Here is a 26,058-nt window from a genome sequence, read left to right on the forward strand (position 1 = left end):
AATACTATAGCTTAGAGATCCTTGATTTCCAGATCCCTGGTAGTGGTATGTGTATGGGTGTACATTTTATAAGTACATGATGAATTTATGCAGGATGAATTACTTGTCAGGGGTGATAAAGCAAGAATTGAATCTAATAGTATTTGAACAGAATGCGATTCTGGCCTCTTACTGTACGTCTTCTCCCAAGCCTGTTTTTCTGGGCTTTTTTCCCGTGACGAGCGTGGAATCTCGTTCTTGCTGTGTGACTCAAGGCCGTTCTCCACTCGCAGCGGGGGGGAAAAATAAATAAAAGTCTGTGAGACATCGGTTCCGGGACGGGGCTGAGCGGATTTTCTGCGCGTGGCGCAGTGCGGTGAGTGAGAAGGGTTGCTCAGCGTGTGCTAACGGAAAACAGACACCCCTTATAAACCCGGGGCCCGAGCGGAAGCCCTGCGGCGTCTGTGCAGTGTGCGTTAATTACTGCCTCTGACACAGTGACGTTGAGTCTGTTGGATTGTCCTGGCCTCATTATGAACGTGCGGTTTTTTGGCAAAAAGGGATTAAAAACGGGTTCGTTAAAATAATTGTTCTGTGTTTATTAATTTGCTGCCGCACTTTTGTCTTGCCGTTTGAAATTGGCAAACATAACATGCTCGTGTCACCTGTGCTACACCTGTGTACTTGCCCAGAAGCTGGCGACTCTTCTACACTCTACGGTCAGCGGAGTAGTACTGGAGTAAGCTAATGCTGATTGGATGTTTTACTGACATCAACTGGTAACCCCTCTATCTGACTCTGACATAAGCAACTGGCAACCCCCAGGCTTGTCTCATTATTAATTCCTCAATGGTTGGGTCATCCTGCATCAAGCTTCATAAAGTGTGCTGATATATAGGTTGATATTAGTGTAAAATGCAGTTTGTTTTGGCCCATTTGGTCTTTTAAGTGGCCTCCAGTTTTACTGTAGGACTTGGCCTCGTTCACACTAAGCTTGGCTCGTAACAGACATTTTTGGTCAGTAGATATGTAATGGGGCTGGGGGGGGGGGGGGGGCTACCTTTTGAAAAAGCCTGTTAAGTTTACTGTACTTGGAAAAAGAAGAACTGCAGTGTCGTAATAACGGCTTATACAGCCAACACCAACTGGTCACCCTTAGCTAAACAAGCCGAACTGCTCATCCTCACCCATAGAGTTACCAGGAAAAGAGTAACCATTCTGTTCAGTCATAAAACCATAGAAGTGCCCATCGTAGAGTGGAGTAAGGGGAGTTTGGGTTTCTCTGCTCTGTTTGCTGGCTTTGCAGTCTCAGATATGGCACCGATTTGCAGTACTGCGAAACAGATGTTGCGGTTTTCGTGGTATTTTGAATATAAGTGCAGCCCATTAAACGCAAGCGTCTCTATTTGACTTAACGTACACCCCCCTCTCTTCCCCATTCGGTTCTGTTCAGCCTGATTGCCATGACTCGTATGAGGCATCGCATTGCCAAATCACAGAAAACCCACACAAACATGCGCAGAGAATTGTGACAATAATAACGTGTTCTGGGCTGAGTGGGGGTATTAATTAACTATTTAAATAAAGCTAATAATGACAATGACAATTGTAAAAAATGTGTATAAACTTTCCTTGTGTACTTGTATGCTCACTATTTTTGAGTTAACAACCTAATACTCTTACCCTCTCTTCTCTCTCTTTCTCTCTCTTCTTCTCTCTTTTTTATTTCTCCCTGACTTCCCTCTACATATTTCCACTCTCCCTTTCCCTCTCTCTGTCTCTTTTTTTCTCTCTCTCCTCTGTTGTCTCTTTCTCTTATCCTGCTCCCCTGCAGATTTTTGAGAACTTCACCTCTGTGCACCTGTCCCATGTGGAGTTGAAGCACATGGGCCAGCAGGTGAGGGGCAGGTACCCCGTGAATTTCCACCTGTGCGGGGACGTGGACGAGAGGGGCGGGTACAGCTCCCCCACCTACGTGGACTCCCTGTCCATCCACCACTCCTTCTCCCGCTGCGTCACCGTCCACGCCACCAACGGCCTGCTGGTGAGCTGCCAATCACAGGGAGGGGGAGGGCTCTGTATCCATGGATTCACGAACAGTGACCTGTTAGTGTGCAGGGGATCAGAGCTATGGCTTTGGATTCTGATCCTCAACATGTGAACACACACATGCATACACACGCACACACGCACACACACACACACACACACACACACACACGCGCACACATACACACACACACACACACACACACACACACACACCACACACCACACACACAACACACACACACACACACACACACAACACACACACACACACACACACACACATCACACACACACACACACACACACACACACATACACACACACACACACACACACACACACACACACACACACACACACACACACACACACACACACACAACACACACACATACACACACACACACACACACACACACACAACACACATACACACCACACACACACACACACACACACACACACACACACACACAACACACACCACAACACACATACACACACACACACACATACACACACACACTACCCACATACCCACACACACACACACACACACACACACACACACACACATGCACAAGAACAAACATACAAAAGCAGGCGCTGTGTGGCTGGAGGACATTTATTCTTTGTATCCCATGGAATTGTGGGTAGGTTTTTGTGTGTGTTTTTGTGCGCTGTTGACATTTGGGTGTTGATTGACCGTTCCCTGTGTTCTGGTTTAATGTGATAACACTGACAGGGTGATGTGGAGCTGACTGACTGCCACTGAGCAGTGGAAATCTGCAGATTGGCCCGAACGTGCTGACATCTCTCTCTGCGCCATTTCAGAGAGTCATTGTGCTCTTATCAGCCTGAGTTTAGATTTCTCATTTACGTATGATTTGAGTCTCCACACACACGCATGCGAACACACACACACACACACACACGCACGCACAAAGATGCATGCACTACAAACAAGAAAAAACTCAAACCCAAACAGGCATGTTATGCTTCTTTGATAAATGGTTTTAAACTGCAAGAATTTTCCAGAAACGCTTTTCGTCTTTTTTCCGACAACAGGAAGTGACCGTAGCCACGCCGATGGTCTAATCGTTTTGGAGGCTAACCGTTTAATAGCCCATTAGACTTGACAAGGGCACAGTGTTGAAATGGTCTGTGGAATGAACCGGCCTGTGGAAAGATGCCTTTTTTAAGCTCTTAGACTGTTTTTCCTGTCGTTTGTGAGGACCTAATGAGAAAATGTAATGTCCTTTTCCAGATAAGGGACACCGTTGGCTATGACACACTGGGACACTGTTTTTTCCTGGAGGACGGCATAGAGCAGAGGAACACTTTCTTCCACAATCTGGGGCTGGTGACCAAGCCGGGAACCATCCTACCAACCGACCGCAACGAGACCATGTGCACCACCATCAGAGACAAGGTGTTTGGAAGCTACGTGCCCGTACCGGCGACGGAGTGCAAGTAAGAATTTATCACACGTGCACGCACACACACACACATACTCACACGTGCACACACACACAAACTCACACACACATGCATGCCTGCATGCATGCAAACCCAGACACGTTCACATCCTTGCACATCAGACACAAATACACAGTCACACTAATTTGCTCAGAAACACACTGGACACACCTGTTCACACGCAACCAACTGCGTCGCCCCCTCTCCCAAACACACGGACACACACACTCGCTCTCCTTTTAAATTATTTCACCGGTCAGGAAATTCTCTGTCAGCTGGTAGACTCTCTTGCCCCCCCCCCCCCCCCCACACCTCCGACCTCACACGCTGACAGATTGATGGCTCTACGCTGCGGAGCGCTAAACGCTAGCTCAGGATCAAAGCGCTGCGCGGGCCATTCAGACATTTGTAAGCGCTTCCAATTGATTCGCTTAATGTCTCAGAACCACACGCCCCTTAAGCACTTGCCGGTAATTCTTTGAAAGTTTTACGCTAAGCTGAATATTTTAGTTGTCTTTACCGCGGTGCGCATGTAAGGCGCCATAAATGTATGGGCCGAATGTTTTTGCGCACTGGTGGATAAGCATTATTTTTACCAAACGAAGGCCGTCATCAAATAGAATCTGTTAACATCAACAGTTAAGTTTGAAATGAAGTACTAATCAAACAGCGTTTCGCTTTTGGTGCAGGTTTTCCTTCAAAAGAATCCTAACATTTTCTAAATAACATGATTCAATAATGTGACATTATTTATGGCTGAACAAACATGGCAGTCTAATGGTGGCTTAGAGTGCGGTCAGTTTTACAAAAGCAAGCCCGTTATTCTAAAGAGGTAAAGTACACTGCGGAGTTCACACCAGAATCCTTTGGGACCAAAGTCCAGTACTCGAACCCCTGCACACCCCACACCACTCGCCTGAGTGTCATAATTATGAGCTATGTAACAGCAAAAAAAAACATAAATGCAGCTATCCAAACATCCATAAATCCTACTTCACACTTGTAAGCAGCAAAAAATAAAGAAGAAGAACGGCAAGATTTGCGGTTTGTTTGACGTCCAGCCGTCCCGTTTCCCGAATAACCTGCGCTCCCTCTGATCTTGTTTCGGATGTCACGTCGTCGCACGCGAGCGGATGTTTGTTAAAAAACAAAGTTTTAACCGCTAGCACATGTGTCGAGTAATGAGGGTCGGAGGTCAAGAATGTTGGGGGTGGAGGGGGGGGGGTGGTGGAGTGGGCGGTGGTGAGGGGGTGAGAGGGTACAGATAGAGGCCTTGAAGGGGCAAACAGCCAGCCCACATCAGCCTGGGCTGGCAGGATTGATAGTGTACTTCCAGGGTTGCTTGTTTGCACAGTGGTGTGTTGAGACTCAAAACATGGCAAGGGAGAGCAGAGACATTTAATTTCCTCTGACAGAAGGTGAGGGTGCTGTTCTTATCCCTGCAATAACACTCTCCACCTCCGCATGCCTGTTTTCTGCTTGTGTATAACTTTGTGGAAAAGGGGGATAGTGGGAGTTGTTGTTGTTTTCAGAGAGATGAGTCCTGTTTTCACAGGTGCTTGACTGTTCATTGTCTTTTCATTGTTGTGCTTAATAACAGCAGCATCAGATATTACCGTCTGCCCAGCATCCAAGCCGTAATCACCTGATTATTTCTAAATCACAGTTAGATATAGCCTCATATTGGAGGGATTTAAAACTTAGTATTTTTATTGCATTTTTATCCATTATATATTTTCATGTGTGAGTTATTTCACAGTTTTTTTCTGGTTATGCAAGTTATTTCTTTGGCGGTGTGGTTTCGTGGTTTTCATGACATGACTAATCTTACTGAAATCTAGTCTTGACACGCCCTGCTTTTCATATCACATGACTCTCCAGTTTGCACAGAACTTCTCACACATTCAGTCAGTTATTGTTGGTATTATGTCACATTCCACTCTTTCTTGTGTGTTAAGAGGTGCTCTGTAATAAAGCCAGGTGGTGGTGCTTCTGTTGTCTGTACTTCCTTAAGTTCTGGTGTTGTCTGTGCTGTCACTCTAGTTATAGATGTTCTGTTTTCAGCCACTACGCTTCTTGAATATGATACAATTAGCCAATCAGAACATATGGAGCTTTGACAGTGATTGTGGTAGAACATTATGACAATGGAGCTGACATTCTGGTTAATATTGTGTGTGTGTGTGTGTGTGTGTGTGTGTGTGTATTGTTGTTTTATAGGGCCGTGTCTACATTCTGGATTGCAAACCCCAACAACAACTTGATCAGCAATGCGGCTGCAGGCTCCCAGGTAGGAGAATCCTCTGTGTTGCATCTGTCCAATCAAGCCTGGGCTCTGTTATCCAAATGCTCATGGGAGATGTAGTCCATATTTGGAGGTTATGGAGTACTTTCAAAGTAGCTCTGGACTTCACCTCCCCGCCTGTACCCCTGAAACATTGCGTAACACCTTTTCAGTGGAGCTCTCCCAAGGTCACTCTAAACTTAATAAAGAAATTCTAAGTCACAACCCCCCCCACCCAAGTTGAACATAGATTAACTTGGTACCAATTATTCAGAATAATATTTTCTCTATGTAACCAGACTTTATGAAATATGCAGTGCCAATAAAACTGAAATCCTTTCTTAAAACTTTAATGCAGCTGACTTTAGTGGTTTGGCCCACCTGAGATCTTGCACTCTCTGAGATTAAATTGCAATTTTGTATCATTTGTTTACTTCTACTTCTGAGATTTCGAATTTTGATAAACAGCTTCATGGCCGTACAGTCGCACATCAACCGTTCCTCATCTTCAGTGGAAAATGGCCAGGAAACAGACGCAAGCGGGGTTGCAAAAAAAAACGTGTGTGCTCCAGTGTCTGTTTAACTGGGGCCCCTGAGGGCCAAATGCAGCCGGCCACAGACGTACTCTTGACCCTCTGGGTATTGAGAAACGTATATTTTTTAAAATATTGTCCACATGCATCAAAAATTGTGATATTTCCAAGTCTTCATCTGCACAGCATCTGTGCAACTCCCACCACAGGCAAAACTATAAATAATGTTTAAATATGCAATGTATCAATACGTTGTTTTGTTCCCATTACATTTACATTCATTTATATGTACTTCTATTCGTTTGGCAGACGGCCTTGTTGAGTGGGACTTTTCGAAAGACAGTGGATTAGTCAAAGTACAGAGATGATGTTGATGATGCGTCATCGCTGTCCTAACTAGAGGAACTAGAACATTGAGGATGGGGGCGCACGTGCACCATTTTTATGAAGAAACCGGCCCCAGGGAGTAGTTGCAGAGTATCTGTTGTACGAAATAAGAGCCTGTCGTCAGCGTAGAATGACGAAACGTTTGCCATGTTGTGGAAGGAATGACTCAGACGGTCTTGCGCGACTCGCCCCCCCGACAGATCTCTTTTTCCTTAGAAGTGCCAGCCCGTTTACGACTTTTCGTACGTGTTGACTTGCATCTCCGAGTTTCAGTTGTGTCAGTCAAGCGCTCAATGTTGTGTAAAAATAGCTGTTGCTTCCAGGCGCCTCATATTTCTCAGAACCCTGCTAGTATGTGTGGGGTTGTCCAAAAATATGGCTGCAAGGATGCTTCCATCATTAGTTTTTCTCCATGTAGAACAATTAGAACATCAAGTTATTGTTTTCGTAATCATTGCTTGCATGTACATTTCCTTTTTTATAACACTTTTTAATCTGTCTGTTTGTGAAACGAACAATTCTTGATGTTTGAAGAAACAAAAATAATGGTAGTGCACACTAAAGCTGGATTAAATGAGTTCTCTGTGTACTTGCTGCTGCTGTTCTGAGTAGGGGATGTTGAATAATGGGCACTACAGCTGGTATGATAATCAGGGGTGTGGATTTTTGGGAACGCTGTCGTCTCCTCTGTGTCCCAGGATGCGGGGATCTGGTACGTGTTCCACAGCGCCTCCACCGGCGACTCCCACGGAAGGGTCAACGAAACCAAGTCGGAACTCACCCCCCTGGGGATATTCTACAACAACCGCGTGCATTCCAACTTCAAGGTGAGTCTGCGCCGCTCTCACCCCCCCCCCCCCCTCCCCGAGGGGTAGCTGGCCTTCACCTCCAGAGGACGCTGAGGCCTCGCACGCTCTGTTTCGGCTAAACCCTTCGCCCCAGCGGGCCCTCGTGGCGGGGGCGAAGTGGGGGCTCCAGGGTGCGCTTCGGGTCTTACGTCCGGTACCATCTGCTTCAGTTCATCCATTACCACTTTGAAAATAAATACTTCCCCAGGCCGCGGCGCTGAGAGGAATAACCCCAACTAGACGTACTGGGGACACCACCCCCCCTCCATCCCCCCCCCGTCCCCACATAAGCATTCTGTCTCACACGCATGCACCCACATAAGCTTTCTCCGTCACGCACACACAAACACCCACACACAATCATTCTGCCTCACACACACACACGCATTCTGCTGCACACACACACACACACACACACACAAGCATTCTGCCTCACGCACAAATGCACACGCACACACACACACACACATCCTTCTTAGACATAGGCACATATACACATAGGCACACTAGGAGGGGGGTCGCACACACTGAGGGGAGTCAGGATCCATTCCAGTACCTTCCACTGTGTCCCATTAGCGCGTATGGATTTCAGTTATACAAGAATTCCAAGTAGTATTTATGGGTTAGCGTGCGGTTCCTTAGGCCCGTACACCGGCTCCCTCTCTCCTGTTTCGGGGAACGTTCTAGATCTTGTGTGCATTCCTGTTTTTTTTATTTTTTTTTTAGAGTGAAGTTTAAAAAAAAAAAATTTTATGAAGGGCCTTTTGCGTAATGTACAACAGTCCCTTTGCCTTTGACGTGTACGTTCGGGGAAGTTTGATTTTAAATCACTCTGGAGAGGAGAGGGAGAGAGAGAGAGAGAGAGAGGCGGCTCCAGCTGACGCACAGCGCGGTCTCTGCTCGTCAGTCAGAGCGCGCGATTGGTTTGTAAGGCCGAGCGGCTGTGTTATGGCTATCGCTTAGCCTTGGTAATCTGTGTGTAATGCGCTGCGCGTGGAAGGACAGATTACTTGTAACCTGAGCTCCGAGAGCTCGTGTGGTAATAATGTCCACCAGAGATCGTTAAAAACAGCCCTGAAAACGTCCGGATGAATTATCGCGTGAAACAGCCGGGAAATTTTCATCGGCGTCTTCATGCGAGACGGATGATAATTGCCTCCAGTGTTCTGCATATGAAGCATCAAGGATTTGAGTTCAATGTGCTACATCAGTAACTGTGGGAGCAGCTGTTCTGTTTTGTATCTTTGTAATTGTATCTTTCACTTTCTAGGTTGTTAAGAAAATGTTTTTATGTTTTTTTGTGCAGGAATAATCTTGTAAAAATCTGGGGCTCTCGACCTCGTTCCTGAAGAGCTGCAGGATCTTCTAGATTTTGCTGTTATCAGGAATTAGTTGATTAGTTAAAGTAGTTAAATTAAAGCAGTTAGGGGGTGGGGAGACGAGGGTGTGTGGAGTTTAAGTAGAGCGCCTCCACCCATTGCCCTGCCCCCACCCACCACTCATTCATGCTGTTTCTTTAACCCTGCGGCTCCTGCCCCTGTCCCACCCCCAGGCCGGCCTCTTCATCGACAAAGGTGTGAAGACCACCAAAGCCAGTGCCACCGACCCCCAAGAATACCTGTGCCTGGACAACAACGCCAGGTGAGGACACGCCCACCTGGGACGTGACGGACAGATGGGGTGACCAACGTGTGCTGGTTTTTAAGCTTGGGGGGAGGGCTTAGGGCAGCTATGGAGCATGTGCTCTGTTATATGGAATGCCTCAGGCTCAGGGCTGACCGTGTGACTCTCACAGGCATGGCTTCCATCACATGACCACGTCGATCACATGACCAGTGTCAGATGGCCACTACACAGCTCACTTCGAAAAATAAAAAACATAAATGTCTTGTTTCGTGACCGAATGGTAAATCTAAAGACACACAGCATCGTAAAGATTTAAGAGAAGGAGTTGGGGGGGTCGTGGGGGGGTCAGCGGGGGTAACACAGTTTACAGAATGGTGCGCATTACAGTGTGGGACAGACATAAACAAAGTGTCTGTGTGTGCTTGTGTGTCTGTGTCTGTGTGTGCTTGTGTGTCTGTGTCTGTGTGTCATGGGTTTGGTAGCTGTCCATTTGAAATGTGTGATGCAGTTTTCCTACACTGTAACGCGGTTGCCTCACCATGGGGGATGGAGGTAGAGTTGGGAGGGGGGGTGGGGGGGGGGGGGTCCACGTGCTGGCGGTCTCAGGACCGAAGACCGTAAATCAGTGAACCGCAGGACCGTGCGGGGGGGAAAAAGGGAAGAAGCCAACCCAAGGGCCTGTAGCTGAAAATGAGCTGCTGTTCTTTTTCTAGAGAAGTTTTAACATGAGGGTGTGTGAGTACAAACGCAGAAAGGGGGCTTTCGTGGGAAAAAAAACATGTTCTGCTTGTGTGTGTATGTCTCTGTGTGTCCGCGTGTTACGACCCTTTGCTATCTCCATGGTGAACGCGGTTCAGTTTGTCCCAGTCGGTGCTCCGTAGTTGTTTTTGAGGTCTGCTTTCCTGGAGAAGGGGCTACCTTTTTTCCACTTCAGACTTTTTTTTTCCAGTCCGTGCAGTGGCTTAATGCAGCACACATACATGTGTGGCCCTGGAAGTGAAAACGACTGTTTATGTCTGGATTTTTTATTTTTTTTTTTAAAGAAGGAAAATCTCAGAGTGGAGAGCTAGCGGTGTCTGTTAATGCCTCTTTCATCATCACCACATGATATAGCTCTGTATCTCCACATCTCTTACAATTTAGCCGTTTGTCACTGCTGTAGTGAAACCTGGCTCTGAGCAGCTCTGTTCCCCAGCGTTTGAAGAAAAGTCTCCGTAATCTATGGCAGTTAGCAGTAGTATGCGTTGAATTATAGTCCGTTTCCTCGGATATACTGACCCTTTTTCCACACGTGTTGTTGAGCACCACATTTTTTGGCTTTATTTCATCATTTCCAGGGCCTTATTTTACCTGGCAGTGGACTTAGTTTGGCCTGCAAACTAAAAGTTTTACTGTGGACATGCCTTCCCCTTCTACTAACTGCAGCAGTCGCCGTGTGATCAGTTAGTTGCAGTCACTGCGTGATGACTTGGTCACTGTCACTGATGTGTCATCTCTGTCGTAATTGTGATGTCATTCATTGGATTGCATTGCGATCACTTTTTTTTTTTCCTCTTCAGATTCCGCCCCCACGAGGATGCGGACCAGAACAAGCCACGCGTGGCAGCCATCATAGACACGCTCATCTCCTTCAAGAACAATGACCTCGGAGCCTGGATCCGAGGCGGTGACATCATCATTCAGAACTCCGGGTGAGTCGCTTCACTTTTCAGAACAAAGGGTGATGTCATCTTTCAGAACCCTACTTTGGTGGCAAAACCCGGTGAGCCGCTTGGGCTCGTAACATCGCTGTTCAGAATTCTTAGAACTTGAATACCATCTTGGGAGTTCTAAGGGTTTCCATGCCCAAGGATGTTCGGGCTACTAGTGATGAAACACCGTGCTCCACAACTAATTTCATAAACATTTTCATATTTAATGGATAGCAGAGTATCATTTCAAATATCACAGTACAGCTCGCATTTTAAAATGTGTGTGTGATGTGGTGTATTATAGAATGCGTTCTCGTTTTTTTGAGTGTGGGAAAATCATTTCCTTCTAATCCCACTGAATATTGCGTGACATTTTTTTAACATGGCAGGTTTTGCTGATTGTCCTGGTGTTTTTGGGCTGTACAGACTGGTCACTGTTCAATCGGATTTAATTACACCCTGGAGGCACTTACTGTTCATTTCTCCTTTGGAAACACCCTGAAACCCAAGCACAGTGTTATTGCACCTTTTTGAAAAGATGTTTGTTTGGACGACCGTCTCAATCCGTGTTGTTTCTGTCGATAGATTTGCAGACAACGGGGTGGGACTTTCGTTCGCCAGGTATGTTTCATTCGTCTGTTATTATAATAATGTTGTTCTTTTTCAAATACCAAAAATGTTATTTTACGGTAAAAGAACATTTCTCCTTGCACAGTATCAAAAGATATTATTTTGCTTTCTCTGCCCAAGTGTACGAAGCTATAGTATTACGCTTACTAAGTTGTTTCAGAAGTAGATTCTGCATATTTGTATAAGAATGTATATTTGGCTTTTGATTATGAGTATATTTGTATGAAGCGGTCCGAGACCTTTAGCTTGCAGACTGTACCAGTTCTCAGTGTTCACAGCGCTGTCACAATGTCGATGCTACATTAGCGCTGCGGTATCACTGTGTCTTTAGTGCATTATTGCCTCCGTACTGAGTCTCAAAGCGCTAGGGCTTTTCCAGTGAGGTTGGGTGTGGCTGTGGCCTGTGGCTGATTGGCAGTCCCATGGGGGGAGGGGCGTGGCAGAATTCTCCTCCACACACACCGGCCACAGTGGCCAATTCGGCAGCCAGATCCACCCAACCAGATGGCGGGTTTGGCCACAGTGCAGGGGCGAGTCCCCTGGAAGTTAGGCAAAAACGCCTGCAGGACTTTTATCACCCGTATACTGGACACATTAAGCAAATTGCAGCTGGAGCAACCTCAGGCGGTGTGTGTGTGTGTGTGTGTGTGTGTGTGTGTGTGACAGCAGTGTCTGCTTCTTTCTCTCACGCACTCACTGGCACCCTCATACAACCTCTCTCATACATGCATGCTTTTCCTCTCTCTCTCTCTCTCTATTTCTCTCTCTCTCCCTTTCTCTCTTTCTGTCTCTCTATCTCTCTCTCCCTCTCTGTCTCTCCCTCCTTCTCTCCGTCTCCCACCCATCTTTCTCTCCGTCTCTAATTCTCTCACTTCTTCACCCGTTCTCTCTTCCCACGCTCCCTCCTCTGTCTCTTCTCGTACTTTGCCACTTCTCTTCTTTCTCTCTCCCTCCTCCCCTCTCACCTCTCTCTCCCCCTTCCCTCTTCTCTCTCTCTCTCTCTCTCTCTCTCTTCTCTCTATCTCTCTCTCTCTCTCTCTCTCTCTCTCTCCTTCTCTCTCTCCCCTCATCCTCTCTCTCTTCTCTCTCTCTCTCTCTCTCTCTCTCATATTAACAGCGATGGAAGCTACCCAAAGGACGAGGGGTCGAGCCAGGAGGTGACCGAGTCCCTGTTCGTCGGGGAGAGTAAGAACCGCGGCACCAACGGCGGGCAGAACAAGTACTGGGGCGCGGGCGGAGTGGACGGCGGGCTGAGGACTCTGCCCCGGAACAGGTGAGTCGGGGGCGGGCCCCGCGGGTCGAGCGAGCGGGCCGCCGGGCGAGCGAGAGAGAGCGCGCTCAGTACGAACGGACGCAGGGACGGGAAGTACAGCTTTTCTGAACTTCCTGTCTTAAAAAGAAAAAAAGATCCAAATGATGATGTAATGCGTGGGTTTCTGAGTATGTGCCCACCCCCTCCTCCCCCTGCGTGAGCCCCACAGGCAGTGATCAGATGGTTAAAAATGAGCTTGCGGTTTGGGATAGGATGGGGGGGACGGGGGGGGGGAGCAGGGGTATTGAAGAAGAGGTTTTCAGAGCGTGATATAAATGCGTGAACTCTGTCCAGACATTGTCCTGCGTGGGGGGGGGGGGGGGGGGGCAGGGTGGGGGTATAGAAGAAGCGGTTGTCTGAACGTGATATAATCGCGTAAACTCTGTCCAGACATTGTCCTGCGTAAGCAGCAGAATTTCGCCCACCCGCTAACAGACAGCAAACTGTTTCCCATTAGCACGAGTTTAAACGCAGATTAACTGGGGGATGGAGCCAGGGCCAAGACCTCCGCTTAGCTCTTTCTGCCGCGTACAGTATGTGGGAGCAGCTAGTCGCCGCCATATTTGTTTTCTTAGCTAGCGGGCCGGTGAGGTGAGGGTTTGGAATGTGCGGTTATTAGGGTGCGACTCATTCGGCTGCAGCCCCTGCGCGGCTGGATCAGGGGGCTAACTCTGGCCCCTCCTCTCTCTCTCTCTCTCTCTCTCTCTGCAGGACCTTCCCCATTCGTGGTTTCCAGATCAACGACGGGCCCGTCCGCCTCACCCGGAGCACCTTCCGGAACTACGTCCCCATGGTGGACCGCTTCACCAGCGCCGTGGGCTTCAACCTGAAAAACACCTGGCAGCTCACGCCCAGGAACAACCTGTCCTCCCTCAGCTTTGAGCCCAGTGTGAGTTCTGTGCTCCTCACTGGCGCTGTACCCCCAGTCCTGTACCCCCTCACCTGTACCCCTCACCTTTACCCACCTCATCTGAACCCCACAAATCTTCCAAAGTGGTGTTTCTGTTTCGCATCCCTCATCTACACTGTACCCCCTCACCTGTAGCTCATTGATCCTTCTGTACTCCTCACCCGCACCTCAGTAATTCTCCTGCCGAGCTTGAGTATTCACCAACGACACCCACCCAACACTCTGAACATCATACTGACCATATATCCCAGTCCCAATACTGCACTGAGGGCTATATCTACCCCCTCATACCACAGAGAGGGCTATATCTACCCCTCATACCACAGAGAGGACTGTATCCCAGTCCTAATACCATGGTGAACACTACATCTACACCTAATTCCACAGTGAGTGATATATTCCACCCCTGATACACTATTCACTACTATATCTTACCAAACCCGGTACTGCACCTCTCCCAAACCACCCCGTTACACTCCATATCTCAAACCTGACCCCCCCCCCATTTATTCCTCTCCATCTCTGACAGCCCCCCCCCCCTCCTTACATGCCTTTCCACACCCCCACCCCTCCAGGCAGTATAGCCGTTTAAGGACAACTCAACACTTGCCACTCAAGTATACCACACTGTGTTGAGTCAAGTGTTTGTTTTTTTTTTAATGGAGCAGTGGGATGCATGTTGGGATTACACTCAGCCTTTTTCATGAGTAATGATCAGCCTAATTATTAACACATGTTTGCATTTGCACATTAAGGCTGGGGTCTGACGTTTGGCTTAGTCACAGAATGACTGGAGCGGCAAACTGTTATTTCTTTCCAGAACCTTCCAAATATTTACTGTGAAATCAAGATATTTAGTGTGTGTCATTGTGGCTATGTGCGTGCCTGTGTGTGTGTATCTTTGTGTACGTGTGTGTGTGTGTGTGTGTGTGTGTCATTGTGACTATGTGCATGCCTGTGTGTGTGTATCTTTGTGTATGTGTGTGTGTGTCATTGTGACTATGTGCATGCCTGTGTGTGTGTATCTTTGTGTACGTGTGTGTTTTATTGGGTCCATAGCCTCACACTTTTATTACACCCGGTCCTCTGTGGTTGTGTGGGCTTCACCCCGACTGCGGAAGTGTATCCAGCGGGGAGCGTGAAACCGGCTCGTCACCGTCACAAGTTCTAACCTGCAGCCCGCGCTGCTGTAATTACCATAACAGCGGTGGAAGCTCGCCGCTCTCCACCTGTTTCGCTCTGCCCGTGCGAGTTTTAAACCCCTCGTAAACGGACACCGCAGGACTACCGCAGAAAGGCCGTGCAGTCGCCTTTTCCCTTATGAAAGCAGGACGAGCGGCGTTCTTTCAGACAGGGTGAAAAAAATTGGAGAAGTCCTTGAGTGATCTTTCGGTGTTGTATAGAACAGGAATTTTTTTTTTTTTTTTTAAATGGTGGCCAGTTGTGTAGACCCATAAATCTCTCTTCTTGAGTGGCACTGTCCCAGTTTGGCTTTGATTTCTTTTAGAGAGAGAGAGAGAGAGAGAGGCAGACCTTGTGTTTCTGGTCCAAACTGCTGTTTCCCCTTTATCATGTCTGTTGGAGGCGATCTCCTGTGCCCCTGGGAGAAAAAAAGATTTAAAAAAACAATTCAAAGTTACTTCGTAGGCAGTTACTGGATGGAAAAACTAGACCCCATGCACAGCAGCGCTTTTTTTGTGGGGGGGGGGGTGGTTGACTTCTCATGAAGTAGCTCTTTCTCTGGTGGCGACCAAAGGGACTGCAAAGTGAATGACATGAATGAACGTTTTTCATGAGCGCCCTGCTACAGCACTTGCAATACAACCAAGAACACGGATGAGTTCTGACGTCTGATGTGGTATTGAAAGTTTGGATTTAAAAGTTCTCAAGTGTTTTGTTTTCTTAACTTTCTCTTCACCAGAAATATTGCGAGGATCAGTAATGTGTGGGTGAAAGCAGATTCTCCTGTATGACTAATGCTTTTTAAATTAAGGTTTATTCCAAAAATCAAGCATTTGGATTACTGACTGGTGACTTAAATGACTGAGATGTTGTGTTACATGCTGATTGCAGACTATTGCTCTCTTTATCGTACCTGTGACAGATGGACTGACACAACAGCAGTGTTGTTCTACTGTTTGTTTTTCCAGACAAAAGCACCTGTGATTGTGATGTAATTGTGATGTCATCTTACCTGTGGCAGGTGACTCTGAGGGCCTTCTTCGGGAGGCCGGGCCAGTGGTTCGAGGAGAACGAGCTGGACGGGGACAAGAACTCGATATTCCACGACGCGGACGGATCTGTGACGGGATTCCGCGACTCGTACGCTGCCAGAATGGACAACTTCCTGGTCCGACACCCCAAGTGTGTCAACTTCACTGAGTGGAACGGGCAGGTGTGCAGCGGCAAGTACTCTCAGGTGAGTGCGATCCGAGGTAAGAGAATATCTCAGGTGAGCAGCGCATTCTCAGGTGAGAGAATATCTCAGGTGAGCAGCGCATTCTCAGGTGAGAGAATATCTCAGGTGAGCAGTGCATTCTCAGGTAAGACAATATCTCAGGTGAGGGTTGCAGTACTCCTTGTTGCTCTCAGGTGTTAAGATGACTAACTGACTCACTGACTGACTGGCTCACTCATCCCCCCCTTACCTGTTGCAGGTGTATATCCGGACACTGGGCGCCTCCAGCCTCAATCTGTCCATCAGCAGGGATGAGTACCCAGAGAATCCCATGGTCCTGAGGGGGATCAGCAGCCAGGGGGCGCCGTCTCAGCAGTACCAGCCCATCCTGATGATCGGGAAGAGCTACACCCTCCACTGGAGCGGGAGGGCCCCCCGGGAGATCGTCCTGTCTCTCATCAACTTTAACCAGTGAGTCAGTGTGTGAGTCAGTGAGCGAGTGAGCAACTTTAACCAGTGAGTCAGTGTATGAGTCAGTGAGCGAGTGAGCAACTTTAACCAGTGAGTCAGTGTGTGAGTCAGTGAGCGAGTGAGTGACTTTAACCAGTGAGTCAGTGTGTGAGTCAGTGAGCGAGTGAGCAACTCTAACCAGTGAGTCAGTGTGTGAGTCAGTGAGCGAGTGAGCAACTTTAACCAGTGAATGAGTGAGTGGCATAGTGAGCGAATGAGTGTGTGAGTGAGTAAGTAGGTGGGTGAGGGAGAAGGCAAGGCGGTGTAGTATTGAGGTTTGTGTTTTTATGCTGTATACAGACCTACAGAGAAAATGCGCTCGGTGCATAAGTAAATTGAGAGTAAATTGCTGGTTTTGTTTTTTGACAAGTATGGTACTGTGAAGCCAATGTAAAAAGTAAAGCTTTGCTGTAATTAAAATGGAAGCAGAGCTAGAGGGGAAACTGCGCCCAGTTTGTTCTTGAACAGAACAGGGTCTCTGACCTGCTCCAGATCCTGCATGTTCCAGTTCCGTGTGTTGCTGAGAGCCCGTGCGTAAGCGTGTGCCCCCCCCCGTGTCATTGTGAAATTTTCTCCTGACTCATTTCCTCGTCTGCTGTCCCGGTTCTGCCGTTGCCAGGGGTGACTGGGTCCTGGCAGGCCTCTGCTACCCTCAGGACACCACCTTTCAGGTCATGGCGGACACCAACGACCGCCAGAACAACGTCTTCGACAACCTGGAGGACTACGGTCCCGTGAGCTCGCTGTCCGAACTCGAGCGGAGGCCCCTGGACAGGAAGTACTTCTTCGACAGACCCGCGGGGTGAGGGGACGGGGAAAGGGGTCGGTCACGGTTCTGCTCTTAGGGTCAGGTGACACCGGGGTCATGTGACCACCCTCGCCTCATGTGGTGTGGGGCACACAGCTGACATGAGACTGCAGAGGGTGACATGTGACTTACAGCAAGAATGTTATACATATACATATATATATATATATATATATATATATATATATATATATATATGTATTTATGCTGTGCATACATTTGTTTTTTATATTATTATAAATTATATTTACTTTAAGTTACAGTTATACTACTAATGCTAAGTTAGGTCTGAGCTAATGTGTAGCACCTATTAATGGCTTCTGAGGATTGCTGTCAGAATTGTCCTCAGTGGAAAGGAGGCTGTCAGTGTTGTCCTCGGTGGCAAAGAGGCTGTCAGTGTTGTCCTCAATAGCAAAGATGCTGTCAGTGTTGTCTTCAATGGCAAAGAAGATGTCAGTGTTGTCCTCGCTGTCGGTGCTGTCAGAGTTGTCCTCGGTGGTTAGGAGGCGGTCAGAGTTGTCCTCGGTGTCTCGGTGACAGATGGCTCTGGTCTCCCGCGGAACGTGTGAACAAACAAAAGCGCTCAGCGTGCGTTCAGGAGAGCTTCTGTTCTCTCCTTCCCCTGCCACGGTCTTAATTAGCATGGCTTCACCCCCCCCCCTCCCCCCCGGCCTCCGCTATCCCCTGTTTCCTTTAGAATAATACACTCTGTCCCTTTTCCCAGATGCTATAATATCCGCATTTCCTGAGCAAACAGGCGAAGGGGCTTACGAGTCTGCCCCACTCGGATGAAGCCAGCCAAGTACAAGTCTTAGACCCCATTTGAAACAGTTCACAAGGATTACAACACAGTACCCCCCACAGTCACCACCCCTCACCCCCCACACACCCCCCACGCACCCCCTGGACCGCTCTCAGGCAGCTGCTGCCAACCGCCTGTTAGCCATTTTGTTGACACCATTTATTGTTTTGCTTGTTTTTACTGCTGCTATTATTATTTTTATTATTTTAATGTATTTTTTAAATTATGATTACAGTGTTCCTTAAGTATTTTCTGTGGGAAACTTGTCTCTCCCACTGCTCTTGTTTACTTCATATTCACTAATTCACTTCATGCCAACTCCTTGAGGGTGGGGGTGGGGAGGAGGGGGGGGTCAATGGAGGTAGGCCGTGAAGAGTGAAGCAGATCTCACGCTTCATGCCAGCCAAGGTTTATGATCTGAATTTTAGTCCTGTCTGGAAGAGACCATTTTTTAAAAAGCCATGGGGGAGTCTGTGTCTCCAAAAAATTTTTTAAAGACTGGTAGAGTACACTTATTCCACAAGACTCTTACTAGTACATGTACTTAGTTTACCTCTGTTGATGATGATATCACCACCAGTTCTGTATTTATTGAAGTGTGGAAAACCTTCACAATTTTTCGTGAATAAGACCCGTTTTGAAATGTGTTCCCCCCCGTCTACCCCATGCCCTCTGGCAGTTAGAGAAGTAGCGGCAGAAGCGAGTGCCCTTGTATTCGAGGAAACGAGGCAGATTAACTATCAGCAGTCACGCAGTGCATCCATCTATAACAGTCTGTACCAGTACCCAGTATCAATATGACATGAACGGTTGATTGACAGCTTGTGTTGAAAGCAGATTGATTGACAGAAAGGTCAAATTGACAGCAGATTGATGGACAGCTGGCTGATATTGATTGAGAGAAGGGTCAAATATTTAGCTGGATAAATTGACAGAAGAACCAGATTTTCAGCAGGTTGATTGACGGAAGGCTCAGACCCTCCGCAGGTTGACTGACGGCTGTCCGTCTCCCCGGTTCAGGCTCCTGTGGCTGTACCTGAGGGCGCGGTACGGGCGGGACGGGCAGAGCTACTGCTCGGTGAAGGGGTGCGAGAGGGTCAAGATCACCGCCATGAGCCACAGCAGCCAGGCCAGCAACTGCATGGCCAAAGCCTACCCGAAATACAGCAAGACCCCCACAGCCATCGTCCCCATGCCCAAGCGCATCGTCCCCTGCAGTGACTGCGGTGCCCTAAAGGTAGGCCCCTTCACCTGTTCTGGCCTGTTTTTTTTTTAACTCGTTTGTCTTCTTCTGCCTTTCTAAAAATACGTAATGATAAGAGGAGGCCATTTAGCCCATCTAGGTTCACCATTTACCTACAAACTAGATCAGTGGTAACCAACCCTGTTCCTGGAGATCTACTGTCCTGTAGGTTTCTATTTCAACTCTAATTTGGCACATCTGACTCCACTAATTTGCAGCTCAACAAGATCTCTACCTGTTGAATAAGATGTGCTTTGTTAGGGTTGGGGTGAAAACCCACAGGACGGTAGATCTCCAGGAACAGGGCTGGTTACCACTGAAATAGACAGTATTGAGCATGGTGTCAAGTCTGGCTTTGAGCACCCTGTGGGTCTTTGCCTCTACTACTTGACCTGGCAGCTGTTCCGCATGCTTACAGCCCTGTGTAAAGAAAGACTTCCTGATGTTCGTATGAAAGTTACCTTTCACTAATTTCCCCCTCCCTTCTTCAACTGACAGAACTCAAATAGAATAATAAATTGCATTCTGCTTTGTTAATCCCGTTTATGAATTTAAAAACCTCAAATAGCCTTGCTCACCTTTTGCTAAACCTGAAGAGATTAAGTGTCTTAGTCCTTTATCTCTTTTACATTTCATACCAAGAACTAATTCAGGTGCCCTCGTACTTATTTGGTTTGTTCTATAGTCACTGCTTCACTCTAATCATTTTTTAATTATCTGTTCTGTGTTTGTATCTATGAACTACTTCTCTCTAGGCAGGTCTTTTGAAAAACGGATACCTGTTTTATCTTTATGGGTTTATTTTACTTAAATCACTTGGATCAATAAAGGGTAAATAATTTTTTGAAAATATATGGCCAGTGTTGATGTCCTCATGTGATCATCTTTCTGAAACTGTCCATTGCTTTCTGTTCCCTATACTTTAAACTGCACACATGATTTATTTGCTTATTTGATTCCCTCATGAAGTGCAATTTAAATGAAAAATTCCCCACGAAGCAAAGAAATGGTTGCTCTCATTTGTAGATGATAATACACACACCGGGAGCTTGATGCATGTAATGCGCTGCTCTGTAAGACAGGGCTCCTGAAATTTAGACAAATCTCTCGAAACCCCGATCCCGTCTAATACAGAAGACAGAAATGACCTGGAGTTAGCTGGCTTCAGAAAACCTAACAACCGCAAACAGGCTTTAACCGGTATCACGAAACTGGTTATCACCTTGCTAAGTGAACGCGGACTTTGTTGATCAAGCTCAGCGCACGTTCCCACAAAAGTGGCGGTGTGTACGTGTGCATGAGCCTATAGCAGCGCAGCATGGGCCGCCCCCGAGCAGCGTATTTCTCACCTGAGGGGAAAAAAAGAGACTGATATAGACGGTTATAGGATGGATACAAAAGAAAGTAAAACGCTCATAATGTCAAAAAAATAACTCTGTCGCCGCTGTGCTACTGCGGTTTCTGTCAGCTGCCGGTCACCAGCGACCCAGAGAACGTCTACCTCCAAGCGCAGATCAAGTCGCTCAGCCAGGACGAGGAAAGGAAAGGGGACGCCGAGTCCTTCATCACTGTGAGTAGCGCGTCGCTAACGCCGCTGCTGTTCGGACCGGTAAACGTGAAACGGTCTGTACCGCTACCAAAATCGCCTGTACCGCTGGTGCTGTAACTATAGGAACCAGACATGGTACTGTAACTGGAGAATTTACAGAATGACCATCAGAGCAAGCTGTGTGAATGAATGAAAGAATCCCATGTACTGTGTAATATGGGAATCATACTGGCTACATGCACTGCAAACATGCCTTAGGCGTGTACAGCACAAGGGCACATGCACAGTAATTTAGTCCAAGCACTGCGTACAGTACATGCCTTATGGACGTACAGTGCAATAACACGCACAGTATTGCAATCCAAGCATTTATGTATATATCAGTGTCAGAAGTACAGCTTCAGGCACCTTTACTGTTTGTACCACATTATGTGTATAAACTTAGCCTCTCTGTTTACTGTAATTACATTAAATGCTTCATATATAGAGACGATAGACATTTACTTTTGGATTCAGTCAATATTATTCCTGCTAACTGGTGCATGTACATGAAAATGTTATTGCACTGGTATCAAGGCTCTAAGACCTGGGTTTTCGACTGTGGGTCTTTCATGGTACCGTAGAGGGTCCCTGGGGACTTGATATGCAATGACTATATATAGATTTTAGAAAATATTTTAAGATATAAAATTTAAAAAATATAAACCTTTACAATTTATGATGGGGATCCCATGGTGCCTAGGTAGGGGTCTCTGAATCAGAAACAGTTGAAAACTTATGCTCTGAAAGTATATTTAATTACTTGTAGTAATGCCTCATGGAGAAAGTTCTTAACAAATTGGATTTTTAATGTGATTTTAAAACATACAGTATATAAACATTTGTAGAGTTAACTAATTTGAATATTTTGCTAGACAAAAAAATTTACATTTCAGAAAATGTTTAGTATTTCTGTGCATCTGTCGCTATTTTAAAAAATGCCTGTGGTGTCCTCTGGGGTCAGTGTTGCTCTAGCGTTTTTTTCTTTCTTCAAGGTGAACGGTCAGAAGCACCCGTTCACCGAGCGGGGCTTCTTCCTGGTGACCGTGGACGGCTGCACTGGCACGGTCACAAAGGAGACGCTGTTCCCCGCGCTGGATTCCAAAATGGAACAGTATTTAAAAACTGGCATTCCGAGGAGGTAAGGGAGGGGGAGAACGGGAGGGACCGGGGGTATTGATGAGCCGACCGGTTTATGGAAGCAGCCCCCACCACCCCCCCAAAAAAAAAACATTTTTTGAAAGATCTCTCTGAGGCAGTGTTCCGTGTCTCCCCTGCAGTCATCCATCTAAATGTTCAGAGCTGGTTATTCCTGGCTGGTGTCTTCCTCTCATGCTGTTTTCCAGCTATGCGAGGCATTTTAAATGGCAGTCCGTCTTCCCCTTTGACTGTGGGGGCTCAGTACTGGGGCGCACGACGTGCAGCTGCCATGTCAGCACCCCAATAAATCACCCCGGACATGAGAATCAAGTACCGGTCTGGCCTGCTTTAACTCTTTACATGCGGATAACGTTCCTGTAGATCCCTAAGAATTTGTCAACAAACCATGTCACTGACCAAAACGGGACAGTCATATTAAAGAAGAATGTTCTTCTGAACATTGGTGAAAATTTATGTTTGTTTTAAAATTGTCAGTAATGCGGAGGGATTTTGATAAACGAGCAGGGTTGAAATATTTCAAATAATAATTTGTCACAGGTCTGATTAGATCACTGCTCCATGCACTGCGGCCTAGATTAATCATGTGTCTTTAACTTGAACTTGAAACTTGAACTTTTTCTGCCAAGCTTTGTGAACACTAAATGTATCTAATCATTATTTAAAGGAGGAGGAAATCCATTTGTATTTAATATAAATAGATGATACGTGTACAGGTAACATGTACGTTTATTTGTGAAGTCGAAACATGAGCACAGACCTCCTCCCTGTGTTCCTGCGCCAGGTCCATAGTTCTTCTCGCCACACGGGGCCAACTCGGCGACCACGCCCGACTCGGACAACTCCTCGTCCCTCTAGGGGCTGCCAAAGCTGCCGATCTTCAGAAGAAAGGTTGGTGCAACCTCATTCTTCTCTCTCTCTCTCTCTCTCTCTCTCACTCACTCGCTCTCTCTCTCTCTTTTTCTCTCTCTCTCTCCCTCTTTTCTGTGTCTCTCTTTCTTATACCCATTCTCTCCATTACGGCATCCCTCCTGTCTTTATTGTGATATTGATTAGCTAGCACTGGTTAGCATTATTGATTTGCCATTATTATCGTATTGGCTAGCACTAAAATCATCTGAAGTCACATGTGCGTGCCCTTTGTACCTCATTTCATTGATTTGTAGAAGTGGCTGAGTTCCATCAATATTTGCTTTGCATTTAGAGGGTGATACTGGTTGCCCTGTTTCTGGTAGTTACTTGTAATTTGTGGTTATATGTCCTTGTGGCTGGTTGTATTGTTGGTGGTGTTTGACCACAACAGCCTTTTTTTTGGCGAAAGTGTTTGGCAGATGAATAAATTTCAGTGTCATAAGCACGTCATTTCGCCATCTATTAACAATTCTGGTGTCCATTTTCTCCCCACCCCCTCCTCCCCCCCTCCTCCCCTCCAGAGAGCTTGGCTTTTTTCGGGTTCCAGGGGGCTCCTGTTGCGCCTCCCTGGACGGGACTGTTCATGGGCCAGGGAACGGAGAGTCTGGGGGTGCTGGAGAAGTTCGTTGCCGTGGGAACGGAGGAGTATTCCTGTGAGGGTGCCAATCTGATCAAACCAACGAGGAAAGACCTGGAACTGCTAAAGGAAGCTTTAAACAGCGACTAAACTCTTTTCTCCTTTATTACTGATAGTTTTTTTTATTTTATTTTTTTTTTGGTTTGGTTTGGTTTGGTTTTTGAGGTTTTTTTTTCCAAATGTGAAAACAGAACTAATGTGAACTTCATGAACTTTATTTATTTATGGCAGAGATTTTCAAAGGGTATAATTTTTTTTTTCAAGTTTTTTTCTCTTTTTTTTTATTCATCGCCAAAACCTTGAGTTTGGGTTGCCATGTGTGATGCACTTTCTTCCATCCAGTCTTTGGTCGTTGGCGAAAACCGTCGTCTCCAGATCTGATGCAAGGGAAATGAAATCTCTCAAAGGAAAATGGAAAAGTTTTTTTTCGAAGACAGGTTCCTTTGTACTTCCTCTGTCCGGTGTGAAAGGATCCAATCTGCCTTAGATGGCTAGAATTCCTCACTCAGTGCAGTGCATTAAACCGTGTAAAAAAGCGTCCGTTGAAAGAAGAATGTGTTATGACCTACTCCTTCATGTTTTCATTTTTTTTGCAATTTTTGCACGTTTATGGTTATTCGCAGATCTAATGGGAGCGCTCTGGATGTTATAAAAGTCATTTTCAGTCTAAGTGTTGGCAGTCAGTTCCAGTGAGCACAGAGTATTTGTAGCACCATAGATCTTTTTATCAAGAGTTCTAAAGTTGCGTGTAAAACTTTATAAAATACATATTTATGCTGTCAGTGTAAACATGGGAAATGTTGCAGATTAGATGTGTGAATGGTGCCTTGTTGTGTTCCATTATGTTTTATTCATAGCCACTGAAACTGAGTTTACAACTTGATATTCCTGCTCACGTCATTAAGGAACATATTCTTTGTCATCTTTTTTAATGCAAGGGATTGTGGATCGATACCAAAGCCTATTGTATTTTTTCAGAAAACATTTCATGAGGAAAATGTCACTGTAAAAAAAATAAATTAAAAAACGTTGAAATGTATTTAAATATGGACTTGAAACCTGGCCTGACTGTCTATGGGACTGGAGCAAGGATTCCTACTGAAGAGTGATTGGTCATCCTCAGGATGATGTCACAATCAATCGACCTCTTGAAGTTTGTTATGGCAACCGTCCCACCAGCTGCTATTGTCCATGTGGTGTTATGACAGACTTCCGTGAAATACCTTTCAACCAGGAGCCCGCAATCCATTTCAGCAGAACTCATGAATTTAAGTTGGCCTTAAAGAATGCCAAATCCGTTTTTTCTATTTGATCGGGAAAACTGTTCTTTGGAAGAAACCGCCTGCTTTTTAAACCACTGTACTGTATAAAATATTTTTGTAATAATTTTTATTTTTTCCAAAAATGCTCCAAAAAAGACACAGAACCAAACTTGCATTGTTCTTATTTGAACAATCTTTAAACTCAAATTTGTTAATTGTGAACATAGCTGTAGACAAAAAAAGGATGTACCAGACTCTGATTAATGTTGAATATTGTAGTGGTGGAGTAGAGTACTTTTCTTCTTTGAATGTTATATATTTTAAGGTGCCAGAACAATATGTTTTTATCAAGGCTTTATTTTGAAATTCTGCATCTTCAAATGCTTTTTTAAATTGCAAAGTTGATAAACATTTATACATTGTAATAACAAAAATGTGTATTTGTTTTTTGTACTACTTTTGAGTTCTGTGTTCTGTTAGTGAATTCACTTGGGATAGTTACATTTGCTATATATAAAAATAAGTTCTGCTTCAGATCTAGGTATGAATGGTGTGAAACTGCAGACAACTGGAGAACAAAGCAAGGACCTTGAGCTGATTTTAGTTATAAACATATCATTCCAAGTATTACCACAAGATGGCGATGTGGGACCATCAGTTTGTGTGTGCGCGTATGCGCGTACGTGTGTTGCTGGAGACCAGTCCAGCATTGCTGCAGTATTTCACAGAATAAAGTTATTGTGTTAATACCAGCATTAACACACACACATTCATTAATACTATAATTGCATTGATTCACCTCCCCACCTTTTTCATATTGCATACCTCCTCCGTGTCCCAGTAAATATCCCACAAGCGTACAGAGGTTGGATGAAAGGGGGTGAAAGGCACTACACTAGTTAATAATCAGTTCATTCATTGGGTTTCTTGCGGCAGTGGATCTAGGTCGATGCGCAACAGTTGCAAATGTGGGTGACGACTAGTTGGGTTTGTAGCAGCCTAGCATTCT

At 46.1% G+C, this 26,058-nt stretch overlaps 1 protein-coding gene across 2 annotated transcripts in view; it reads left to right on the forward strand.

Moving 5' to 3' along the window:
* Nucleotides 1-25,822, forward strand: part of cemip2 (cell migration inducing hyaluronidase 2) — a 47,534-nt gene extending 21,712 nt beyond the window's left edge. For both annotated transcript variants that reach the window (XM_064296868.1, XM_064296867.1), the window contains exons 8-24: nucleotides 1,814-2,023; nucleotides 3,299-3,504; nucleotides 5,731-5,800; nucleotides 7,413-7,541; nucleotides 9,115-9,203; nucleotides 10,748-10,879; nucleotides 11,465-11,500; nucleotides 12,627-12,782; nucleotides 13,533-13,710; nucleotides 15,935-16,150; nucleotides 16,389-16,600; nucleotides 17,259-17,441; nucleotides 19,270-19,486; nucleotides 20,961-21,062; nucleotides 22,076-22,221; nucleotides 23,023-23,129; nucleotides 23,672-25,822. In XM_064296868.1, coding sequence (XP_064152938.1) covers nucleotides 1,814-2,023; nucleotides 3,299-3,504; nucleotides 5,731-5,800; nucleotides 7,413-7,541; nucleotides 9,115-9,203; nucleotides 10,748-10,879; nucleotides 11,465-11,500; nucleotides 12,627-12,782; nucleotides 13,533-13,710; nucleotides 15,935-16,150; nucleotides 16,389-16,600; nucleotides 17,259-17,441; nucleotides 19,270-19,486; nucleotides 20,961-21,062; nucleotides 22,076-22,221; nucleotides 23,023-23,129; nucleotides 23,672-23,877 — 2,595 coding nt within the window. In that variant the 3' untranslated portion in view covers nucleotides 23,878-25,822. The remainder of the gene's footprint in view (nucleotides 1-1,813; nucleotides 2,024-3,298; nucleotides 3,505-5,730; nucleotides 5,801-7,412; nucleotides 7,542-9,114; nucleotides 9,204-10,747; nucleotides 10,880-11,464; nucleotides 11,501-12,626; nucleotides 12,783-13,532; nucleotides 13,711-15,934; nucleotides 16,151-16,388; nucleotides 16,601-17,258; nucleotides 17,442-19,269; nucleotides 19,487-20,960; nucleotides 21,063-22,075; nucleotides 22,222-23,022; nucleotides 23,130-23,671) is intronic.
* The last annotated feature ends 236 nt before the right edge of the window (nucleotides 25,823-26,058 follow it).

The sequence above is a fragment of the Anguilla rostrata genome, chromosome 10, assembly GCF_018555375.3.
Source record: "Anguilla rostrata isolate EN2019 chromosome 10, ASM1855537v3, whole genome shotgun sequence".
In the NCBI taxonomy this organism is placed as follows: domain Eukaryota; kingdom Metazoa; phylum Chordata; class Actinopteri; order Anguilliformes; family Anguillidae; genus Anguilla; species Anguilla rostrata.